The sequence below is a fragment of the Aspergillus tubingensis genome (genome assembly GCF_013340325.1).
Source record: "Aspergillus tubingensis WU-2223L DNA, scaffold_8, whole genome shotgun sequence".
NCBI classification, from domain to species: Eukaryota; Fungi; Ascomycota; class Eurotiomycetes; order Eurotiales; family Aspergillaceae; genus Aspergillus; species Aspergillus tubingensis.
This window is the reverse complement of record NW_023336282.1, coordinates 3,542,826-3,554,002: the sequence shown is the minus strand read 5'-3', so window position 1 is coordinate 3,554,002 and position 11,177 is coordinate 3,542,826. Positions and strand designations below refer to the sequence as shown.

The following is an 11,177-nucleotide window of genomic DNA, read 5'->3' as shown; positions in this document are numbered from 1 at the left end:
TTGGGCTGGTCCGGTCCTCGCTACCTCGACTCTGCTTCCTATTTGAATTCTTTATTGTCGGCCGCTCCCCCCTCCTCTCTCTCCACTCATTTCCTTCCTTCTTCCTCTTCTTTTTCTTCTCCCATTATTTCACACCCAAAGGTCTGATCGACGGCTTGAAGAGTCGATCCTAGGGTCCTGCATAACATCTGCCTTACTTACCAGGATTGTTGGGAACCTGCTACCGACACTACCCACGGACTATCAGCGGACCGCATATCCGCGCTTGCCTGTAATTGGTCGCGCTCTTTGGGCGGTCTTGTGGTTCAAGCGGCGAAATTCACGGATTTACGATAATCCCACCGCCTGTGTGCCACGCCGTGGAAGTGCTTCCACATTTCGTTCCTCAGGGGCAGGAATCGACCTGGAAATCCTTAAAGGGGTGTATTCAGTCAGAAGCCGTTGCTGGGAACTTGGCTCCAAGGCATAGCAAGAAGACGTGCGACATCTTCTCCGCTGCCAGGTAGGTTTCTTCCCGCGCTTCCCTCCTCTTTCGCCCCCGTCGGCATTCCAACGGTCTGATGTACTGATCGCACGCCTGCTATCATCCCTACAGTCCCGATAAGCAACAGCTGGTTTATCGCTTTCGCCTCATGCCATTGACATTGGAGGAGGTACCCATAAGGTTCTGATACCTAGGAGAGTCTTCCGTGTGAAGCGTGGGACGGTGCACGCCAGTCTTTTTTTTTCCTCGCAGGGTTTCACCGCGTTCACCCACCGTTCTTCCAGAGCGCTTTCCCCCTCCAAGACGTGGTCTACACCGCTCCTTTCCTTCGAATTTCTCGTCTGTCGACAACAATCATGGCCGCGACTTTGATCCCAAGGAAGTTCCGGTCTACGGACGCGGAGGAAGATGCTGAGCCTGGATGGCTCAAGCGTCAAGTCACCAGTGGCTTGCAATTCCTCTCTCGCCGTGCCTGTCTTCATCCCATTCACACGATCGTCGTATTCGCTCTTCTTGCCAGCACTACCTACGTCGGTCTCCTTGAAGGTAGTTTATTCGACTCTTTTAGAAATCCTAAAGATGTTGCCGGCCAAGTGGATGTGGACACCCTTCTTCAGGGTAGCAGAAACCTGCGTCTCGGGGAGAGTACCTCCTGGAAATGGCAGGTGGAAGACACTCTGACTGCCCAAGACTATGATGTAAGTCAATAACTGGTCTATTAATGTTAAACATCAGATCAATGTTCTTTTTCTAACAACGCCGTTCAAGCAGACTGCTCAACATATGGCATTGACGACCTTTATTTTCCCGGATTCCCTGTCGAAGTCAGCTTCCACCGGTCCTCTTGCCGATGGTGTCCCGATTCCTGCCAATACCTCCGCACAACGGGTGCCTCACACGCCCAATCTCTTCTCGCCTTTCTCCCATGACGCGTCTCTCGTGTTCACACTTCCTTTCGAACAGGTCCCTCAGTTTTTGAAGGCAGTTCAGGAGATCCCCGAACCCTCTGTCGACGAGGATGAAGGAGAGCAGAAGAAATGGATTATGCGGGCTGCTCGCGGTCCGGCTTACGGATCCAGCGGAGCTCTCAAGCTTTGGCTGGCAGACGCATGGGGTTCCTTCGTGGATTTGGTCAAGGTACTTATGCCCTTTAGTTTTAAATCTTATATGGCCTAGTCCATGCTAACCCGATGCAGCACGCTGAAACGATCGACATCGTCATCATGACTCTGGGATACCTTTCGATGCATCTCAGCTTTGTCTCGCTCTTCTTCTCGATGCGGCGTTTGGGCTCGAACTTCTGGCTTGCTACCACGGTTCTTTTCTCTGGATGCTTTGCCTTCCTCTTTGGTCTTCTGGTGACCACCAAGCTTGGCGTTCCCATCAATATGCTGCTTCTGTCGGAAGGTCTTCCGTTCCTGGTCGTAACCATTGGGTTCGAGAAGCCGATCATTCTCACCAGAGCTGTCCTGAGCGCTTCAGTTGATAAGCGCCAAGGTCCCCGGGCTGGTAAGACTGGTGGCCCGGTGGCTCCCAGCACTCCCCGGTCCATCCAGGATTCCATTCAGACTGCCATCAAGAAGCAAGGTTTTGAGATCGTTCGGGACTATTGTATCGAGATCGCCATTCTTGTGGCCGGTGCAGCTTCTGGAGTTCAAGGCGGTTTGAGGCAGTTCTGCTTCCTTGCAGCATGGATTCTGTTTTTCGACTGCCTCTTGCTGTTCACTTTCTACACCACTATCCTCTGTATCAAGCTCGAAATTACTCGCATCAAACGCCATGTCGCACTTCGCAAAGCCCTCGAGGAGGATGGGATTACCCAGCGTGTTGCGGAGAACGTCGCCGCGAACAATGATTGGCCCCAAGCAGGCTCGGAGAATGATGGAACAAGCGACGCCAGCCTTTTCGGAAAGAAGATCAAGTCTAGCAATGTCCGCCGCTTCAAGATCCTCATGGTTGGAGGCTTTATCCTGGTCAACGTTGTGAATCTCTCCGCGATTCCTTTCCGCAAATCAACTGGTCTTCCCCTGTTGTCGCGCGTCTCTAATCTACTCGCTCCCACGCCGATTGATCCTTTTAAGGTGGCCGAGAATGGACTCGACTCGATCTATGTTTCCGCGAAGAGCCAGATGATGGAGACGATTGTGACCGTCATTCCCCCGATCAAGTATAAACTCGAGTACCCCTCTGTGCACTACGCTGCCTTTGGGGAGGGTCAGTCCTTTGACATCGAGTACAGCGACCAATTCTTGGACGCTGTTGGTGGCCGTGTCATCGAAAGCTTACTGAAGAGTATTGAAGACCCGATTATCAGCAAATGGATTATCGCAGCTCTGACCCTGAGCATCGTCTTGAACGGTTATCTTTTCAACGCAGCCAGGTGGAGCATCAAGGAGCCTGAGGCCGCCGCCCCTAAGGTGGAACCTCCGGAGCCCAAGGTTTATCCCACAATTGATCTGAACAACCAAGATGGCCCCAAGCGGTCTGCTGGTGAATGCGAACTGTTCTTGAAGGAGAAGCGGGCTGCCTACTTGTCAGACGAGGAATTGGTTGACCTGTCATTGCGAGGCAAGATCCCGGGATATGCTCTCGAGAAGACCATGGAAAATGAGGACCTAATGAGCCGTCTCGATGCATTCACGCGCGCCGTCAAGATCCGCCGATCTGTCGTGGCTCGGACTCCGGCCACTTCTGAGTTCACGAGCTCCCTGGAAACTTCCAAGCTTCCTTACAAGGATTACAACTACACTCTGGTCCACGGTGCCTGCTGCGAGAATGTCATTGGTTATCTGCCTCTGCCTGTTGGTGTTGCCGGTCCCCTCACGATTGACGGTCAAAGCTATTTCATCCCTATGGCTACTACTGAAGGTGTCTTGGTGGCTAGTACCAGCCGTGGTGCTAAAGCCATCAATGCCGGTGGTGGTGCGATTACAGTTCTGACTGGTGACGGCATGACGCGTGGTCCTTGTGTCGGCTTCCCTACGCTTGCACGAGCTGCTGCTGCCAAGGTTTGGCTTGACTCGGAAGAGGGCCAAAGCATCATGATGGCTGCATTCAACTCTACCAGCCGCTTCGCCCGACTTCAACACATGAAGACCGCACTTGCTGGTACCTACTTGTACATCCGATTCAAGACCACCACTGGTGATGCTATGGGCATGAACATGATCTCCAAGGGTGTCGAAAAGGCGCTCAACGTGATGGCTACTGAGTGCGGCTTTGATGACATGGCCACCATCTCGGTTTCCGGTAACTTCTGTACTGATAAGAAGTCTGCCGCAGTGAACTGGATTGACGGACGTGGCAAGTCAGTTGTGGCGGAAGCTATCATTCCTGGAGAGATCGTTCGCAACGTCCTCAAGAGTGATGTCAATGCCCTCGTTGAGCTGAACACCAGTAAGAACCTGATTGGTAGTGCCATGGCAGGAAGCTTGGGTGGTTTCAATGCACATGCGTCCAATATTGTCACTGCTGTTTTCCTTGCCACTGGTCAAGATCCTGCCCAGAACGTGGAAAGCAGCAGTTGTATTACTACTATGAGAAAGTAAGTCATTCCTGTCCATTACAAAGCTTATGACAGGGGAAGTATATACTGATTGCGATTACTTCTAGCCTTAACGGCAATCTCCAGATCGCTGTGTCGATGCCGTCCATCGAAGTCGGAACCATCGGCGGTGGCACGATCCTGGAAGGACAATCTGCCATGCTTGAATTCCTGGGGGTGCGCGGCTCTCACCCCACCAACCCTGGTGACAATGCCCGTCAGCTTGCACGGATCGTGGCTGCTGCAGTCCTTGCAGGTGAGCTGAGTCTGTGCTCTGCTCTTGCGGCAGGCCACCTTGTCCGGGCACACATGGCCCACAACCGCAGCGCTGCTCCTACGCGCTCAGCAACGCCTGTGTCTGCCGCTGTCGGCGCAGCTCGTGGCCTTGCTATGACCTCCTCGAAATGAACGGGGCGATTAATGCATTTGCAATCGCCTCGCCGACCCGCTACGTGATGAGATTATGTACACCGATAATACTGCTACTAGCAGATTCCCTTCCCCGAACCTCTCTCCGCCCACTTCTTCCTGACCTCCAAGATACCTTTTCTGGCATTTTTTGGCCCGTCGCTACTTGGGATGGCATCTGCCGTTTGTCTTAGCAGTGCGGCAACCTGTATTGTACATTTTATAGCATATACATATTTCGTGGTTTGGCTTGTCATGTGGCCTGCGCATCTCATGCTGGACCGTGGGTGGAGCATGGAACCTCTGATGTGCTTGATATGAATCGACCAGACTGCGGATCGATTGGCGGCGGGAAATCGCAAAAGACCGGGAGATTATCAAAACCGAGTTCTTCAAGAGCAGGAAGATTCGCTGTTTGAAAGATTCGGTCATGATGTTAATCGGATTATGTATGGAGTAAGATATCCAGGGGTTTTGTTTCAAGTTATTTTTTCTGTTCATTATTTTTCTTTTCCTTCTATTCTTTTCTTTTATTCTTTTCGATTTGGGGTTCATTCTCTTCTTGGGATTGTCTACGCTCTTAGACTCTGAGCCATTCCATAACATTGAGCAATGTCCTCCGCGGCAGACATTACATGTTTCTTGTCTTGTCCACCGTGCGAGGAAAAGTATCTAGACGGGGAGAGAGAGAGAAAGGCGTGACCGTGACCTTCCCAGAAATGTGGAGTCGGAGGCACGGGATCTCCGCTGAAAGTAACCAACATACTCACTTCTGGCCGGACTGGGCTGCTTCAATTGCTTCCTTGCCCCTGATAGACATGCAATACACTTAATACATCTAGTCTCCGGGATGCCGGGCAGTGCTGGGGTAAGTAAAAAGTATAATTATAGCCCAGGCAACGAGATGAGCGAATCTAGCTCGAACGCACGGGAAAGAAAGCAGAGAAGAAGCGACAAGGAAGATGAAGGGAAGGTCTGGACCCCAAAGATCAGAGGATTGGAGGATGGCCGAAGCAGGCAGTAATTTGAGCACCTCCTGAACTAGCCTCGAACTATGTGGAGGCGCGCACTGGGTGAGGAAATGGAGCGAGCGTTGGGGGCTGGGCCAGAATGGGAAACTCATTCGACTCAAGAGTACATCCAGCAAAGCCATTTCAGCGATTGTGTGCATGTAATATGCAGCATCGAAACATGCTTGATGACTTCATTTTACTTGCATGTTACTTTATTTATACACCCTCTAGCGAATCACAATCCATGTGGGAAGGAAGGAGAAGCATGCTGCTGAAGAATGGAGGAAGGGGAGAGTGAGTGTCTGTGTCAGTTCTGTCGGTTCCGCGGTCGGGGAAAAGGGAGAGTTGGTACTAACTCAACTCACTAAAGAGAAATGGGGCACAAAGCATCACCGCCACACCGGGCGAGGCTCGATCGGTTCCTGGCGGATGGGCGGTGGAGTATTATTTTGCAACTTGTCTTGTCTGGTCCCGTACCATACACAACCTACTTTAGCACCCAAAGATTGAGGGCAGGATGAGCCAGTCACGGTACTGTCTTTATCCCAGGCGATCTTTGGCTACTGGTAGGTAGGGTTGAAGAAGGTGGTTGTTTGTGTCTCAGAATGTAGTTGTAGCAACCCACTCAAAGTTCTAGTGCCCGATGTCATGATGGAAAATGTCTCAGGTTTACTCGCGATAAGTAAGGATGGATCCTGGATAAGAATGATAACTCCAGCTGATCGCGAATCCAAGATCGCAAAGATCCGTGGAGAAAAAGTAAAGGTAAGTTGAAAAAGAACTTGTCCGCGACAGGCGCTTCTGGCATGGAGGTTGAGGTCGTACGAACATACCGTACCATACCTTCCAGGTATGTATGGTATGAACGGAGTTCTTTCCAAGGTTTCTAGTAAGGTACCTGAGTAGGTATTGTGGATGTATCTTCCATCAGCCGCCAAATAATTTCCCGTTCCAAGAGAAAGAAGTGGTCGTTGGCTCTCTCACTTGCTCACTCACTCACCATCGTGTCCGCCCGTCTCCCCCCCCCCCGGCTCCATCTTTCTAGCCTAGCCCATCTCTCATCCATCTCCATTCATTCAGTCAGTCAGTCATTCAGTCATTCATTCAACCTTTTCCCCCTTGGGTTCCAAGTCCTTCTCCCCCCAAAGAAGTTCGGCCACTCCCTAGTCCGGCCCTTTTTCCAAACTCCACTCCTTGGGGCGTCGCCAAACCCAGGTCAACTTCGGCGGTGGCTGCTGCTTCTCCCGCTGCTTGTTTCTGCCTGGGTCCAATCCCTACTGATCTATTTTCCTTTCCCCTTCCCCAAAGGCCGCCGCTTTAGGTCTTTTTTTCGTGGTCGCTACAATTTAATTTATTTAATTTGGTATGCCTGTTGGTGACCGGTCGTATCTCCGTGCCGACTTCTGTTGACACAGGTGCCTCCGGCACGTTCTATTCTACATTCCGCATCGGATTCCTCCTTCCTTTGTTTTCATTCTGTTCGGAGGAAGCATTAGCCCCCTCCCAGTCGCAGCGGCCGTCCATTCCTTATCACCCGCCACGAGCGAAATCCTCCGATTTTCAGATACCTATACTCAGTCCTCATCAATGGCCTTGGAGTCGCAACCTCACCCTACCTCGGATGCATAGTGATAAGCATAAGCATATTGGCTTTGGACCGACCCATATCTCCCCTTCCTGTTAGCGAGCACGGAGCCCCCGGGCCTACCGACAGCAAACCCCCCTATGAACGCTCCCTCCGGGACTATGTCGCCTGTCTCCGTGGACGGGAGTGACTGGTCCGGCATCAATCAGTATCAGAAATCGGATCCGCCTTTCTCCCCGACCTTCTCGACTCGCAGCGCCCTTGCCACACCCCCTACCTCCGGCGTACCCAGCGGTTCAAATGGCGCAGGACTGACAAACGGTTCATCGGGCCCGGTCAGCGATGCCGGGAATCCCTCTCCCCCGAGCTCGGTGGCAGCGCGATCGAGCGATGGTACTTTGTCGGATCAACGCAGCAAGCGACACAAGCGGATGGAGGAGGTCCTAGGCCAGCACTACGTTGCCCTCAGGAGGTTCCTTCATGCGTCCCATCGTGATGATCGAGCAAACAAGTCAAGCAAAGCCCGCGACAAGCTGCTACGACTCTCCGCCACTCAATTTCACGAACTAAGTACCGATGTTTATGATGAACTGCTCCGGCGACAAGCAGCCATGCCGGCTCCGAACCGACCCCCTCGCCCTGATATTCCCCCGTTCCTGCCACCGCGCAAGGACTTCCATGAAAAGCGCAATCAGGCGCGCCAAAAGCTTGCTTCGCTTCAGCACCAGCGTTTCCGAGATCTCGCGACGGATGTCTATACCGAGTTAGAGCGACGGTTTCCTCAATTCCCTTCTAGGGAATCTCGTCGGTTGAGTCCGGCTCCCAGCTACCGCGGACGGCCATCCAATGGCTATCCACCGAACGGATACCCCCCGACGCCGGGAGGGCCGCGTTCGCAGTCTCGTGGCCCTCCGTCTCGAATGGGCTATCCCTCTGGTGGACCTCCAGCAAGTCCGATGTATCCCCCACGCCAAGGGTCACTTGGTGGGCCGCCGCCAGGCATGAACGGTGATGGTCCAATGGCTAAATCATTCCAAAGCAACACTATTGTCCCGAACAAGAGTACTATGGTCGAGGACGATGATGATGGAGCAGGTACGGAGGACGATTATGATGCGCGGAGCGATGCATTTGCTCTAGATGTGGTTCTGCAAAGTCGGCGGGGGACAGGGGCTACTCTAGCAGACGCCGACAGAAAGGCTTTGGCGGAAACTCAATCCCAGGTTTCTGCTTTGCAGGATAAGGTGAACAAGCTCGAGGATCTGCTGAAGTCTAAGGATGAGGAGATATCCAAGTACCAGGAAGATCAGAGCAAGGTTGAGACCTTGGAGGACTTGGTCAAGTCCAAGGATGAGGAGCTCATTAAATACCGAGAGAGTCAAACAACGTCAGATGTAGGCAGACGATTTTTCTCGACTCCCATTGATTGCGCTTGCTAACCGGATTCACAGGTCACTAGCAGCGAACGGCAAGAATGGGAGGATCTGAAGTCGGATCTGGAGAGCAAAATCTCCCAGGCTGAGGATCTGAACAGCAATCTGCAGCTGGAATTGGACAAGGTTCGGGCCGAGCATGAGGCCATCGAAAAGGACCTCCGGAGCCAGTTGGAAGAAGCATCACGCCAAAGCACTGGTGATCCAGAGCTGCAGGCCCGTTTTGCTGATCTTGAGATCAAGCATCAAAGCCTGCAGACTGAGCTGCAAGAGCAGCGGTCAGTGACAGAAGAGGTCAGACGGGAGGCAGCTGGCTTCCTGAGGGAGATGAGGGAGTTGTCCGAGCAAAGCCAGTCTCGGTGGGAACACGAGGAGCAACTTACGACCGAGGTTCACAGATTGGAGGAACAAGTCAAACAATGGAAGACCCGCTATGAGAAGGCAAAGGCGCAGGCAGGACACCTTCGCACATCATCTATCGGGACAGAAATCCGTTCCGATGCCGCAACTCTTACGAGGGATCGTGATATCTTCCATGAAAATGGCTTGGTCAAGGATGTTCATGTCGCGAAGTTCCAGATATCTATTGACGAGCTGCTACATAATGCACGCCATGAAGATTACCATGTCGTGACACGCCAGATCAATGCTGTTGTTATGGCGGTACGGCATATGCTGCAGGACGTGCAAGAAAGCCAAGATCCAAGCGATGGGTCATCGGCACTGCGTTCGAAGGCTATAAGCAAGCTTTCTACCACCGCGAACAATCTGATCACGGCAGCCAAGAATTTCGTCAAGTCCAACGGGCTTTCACCTGTCTCCCTTTTGGATGCCGCTGCTTCTCATCTGTCGGCTGCTGTTATTGAACTCATACGCCTCGTCAAGATCCGATCCACTCCACCTGATGAGTCCCATGAGGACGACGACGAGGTTCAGTTTAGTCAGATGAAGTCCCCGGACTACTTCAGCGTGGCTCCTAGTCAAAGCCGACACAGTCGCAATGATTCCGTCTACAGTGCCATGAGCCCCCCGCCTGACGCTCCCCACGGAATTTCGGTGGCAGTGCAAGACTACAGCGCGCAAGCCGAGAACCACGAACTTCAGGAGATGAAGGTAAGTTATAATATCTCTAGATACTGGTAATGTGTGCTAACTGAGGCGACAGCTTTACGTTGAGGATCAGACAAATGGCCTGGTTCAGTCAATCCAAGCCCTCATCGACAGCATTCGAGCCGATCGTGATTTGACCACGATCAGCACCCATGTCTCTGCTATCTCTTCTGTGGTGACGAATGTTACCTCGTCGGTTCAACACTTCGTCAAGAGACCAGAGGCTAGCCCGGCTCTTCGGCAACGCATTGATCCTGTCCTCGAGATGCTGGAATACCACAAGCACCGCCTTGTAGGCGCCGCGGCCGAGGGTGAGGCTTCTAGCAGTCCTGAGGGGCTCCGAGAAGTAACCAACAAGCTTCCACCCATTGCGTTTGAGATTCCCCGGGTAACCAAGGAGCTTGCTCATCAATTGGACCCCGCGAGCCTTGAGGAGGAGGACGATTTTCGATAGTCTATCCGCCTGAGGGTCATCATGATATTGTTTCTTTCTAGGCTTCTTCAGCCCGAGAATCGCAGTGGCGTTATTCTCTTTTCACTTCTATCTCTTTCTAGCATGCTGATTTGGCACCATGATACCAACCGAACTGCTGGACCTTGCAATCTCGCTTTCCTTACTTTTGCAGTTATCACGCATGACAACGAGCAACCATGTGGAACGACGTGTTGTAATCTGGTGGAGCTTTACGACAGATTTTGTTTTCTCCCAGACGCACCCTGATTTCAGGAGCGATGTACTTTTATTCAGCTTCTCCCTTTCTTTATCTTCTGTTGATTTATTTTGGATTTGCGGTTGATATTTTTCTCTGCTTCTATTTGATTAGCGCTTTTTTCTTCCTTTCTGCATGATGGTCCTTGTAGGACTGGACTGATTTCGTGTTTCTTTCAGAATTTATACTGCGGCATTTTCTTTACACGTTCAACCTCCCCCGGAATTACTTCTTCTTTTCTGATTTCTGATATTGACCATACGGGGGTCTTTCTTTCTCTTGTGTGCCGTGGTTATTGTTTTCCTGGAGTCCTTTTAGATGGCTCGATAGATAGATTTGGTGATGGTGGTATACGATTGGCTGCGGCCATAGCTTTCCGCGATGAATGGAGTAGTAAATGTTGACAGCTTCCCTGGTAGATATCAGAGAAACTATAAGAATCGCCTTACTACATAGTAAACAGGTGGTGAGTGGTCAATCACGTGTCCGACCAGCTGTCTTAGCGCTGTTGTAGAGGTGAGAACCATTTCTGGTTCTGGAAAGCTTCCGACCGAACCGGGTCTTAGCTAATCATAAGCTATCCCCGGTTGGGGCAGTAGCAGGAATATTTTCCTCCGCTGTCCGACGCGGTTTCTCCAGTTCTTTTTGCTCTCCACGCCAGCAAAGCAGCAAGCAACCAGCTACCGCAATTCGTGAGACGAGATATTATTCTTTTCTACCTCAATTCTTTTCTTTAGATAGTACTGTAAGTGATGCATCCCGATTCCATTGGCCGTCCCCGATGATATAAGGGGACCAATGGCAGTTATCCCCCCCCCTGGTCCGGTTGCTTTGGAGTGAGCAAGCTACTTAAGTTACTACTAGAGTAGCTGGTAGCTACTCACTTCACT

The 11,177-nt window shown here is 51.8% G+C and overlaps 2 protein-coding genes across 2 annotated transcripts; both read left to right on the top strand.

Moving 5' to 3' along the window:
* Positions 1 to 840: 840 nt before the first annotated feature.
* Positions 841 to 4,436, top strand: hmg1 (HMG-CoA reductase; the record flags this gene model as incomplete). The annotated part of the gene is made up of 4 exons (XM_035502583.1): positions 841 to 1,182; positions 1,256 to 1,621; positions 1,681 to 4,028; positions 4,097 to 4,436. The coding sequence occupies 4 exons, from the start codon at positions 841 to 843 to the stop codon at positions 4,434 to 4,436; spliced, it is 3,396 nt and encodes a 1,131-aa protein (XP_035358476.1).
* Positions 4,437 to 7,174: 2,738 nt separating this feature from the next.
* AtWU_07473 (putative cell polarity protein) lies at positions 7,175 to 10,031 on the top strand (the record flags this gene model as incomplete). The annotated part of the gene is made up of 3 exons (XM_035502582.1): positions 7,175 to 8,428; positions 8,486 to 9,580; positions 9,633 to 10,031. The coding sequence occupies 3 exons, from the start codon at positions 7,175 to 7,177 to the stop codon at positions 10,029 to 10,031; spliced, it is 2,748 nt and encodes a 915-aa protein (XP_035358475.1).
* Positions 10,032 to 11,177: the final 1,146 nt, after the last annotated feature.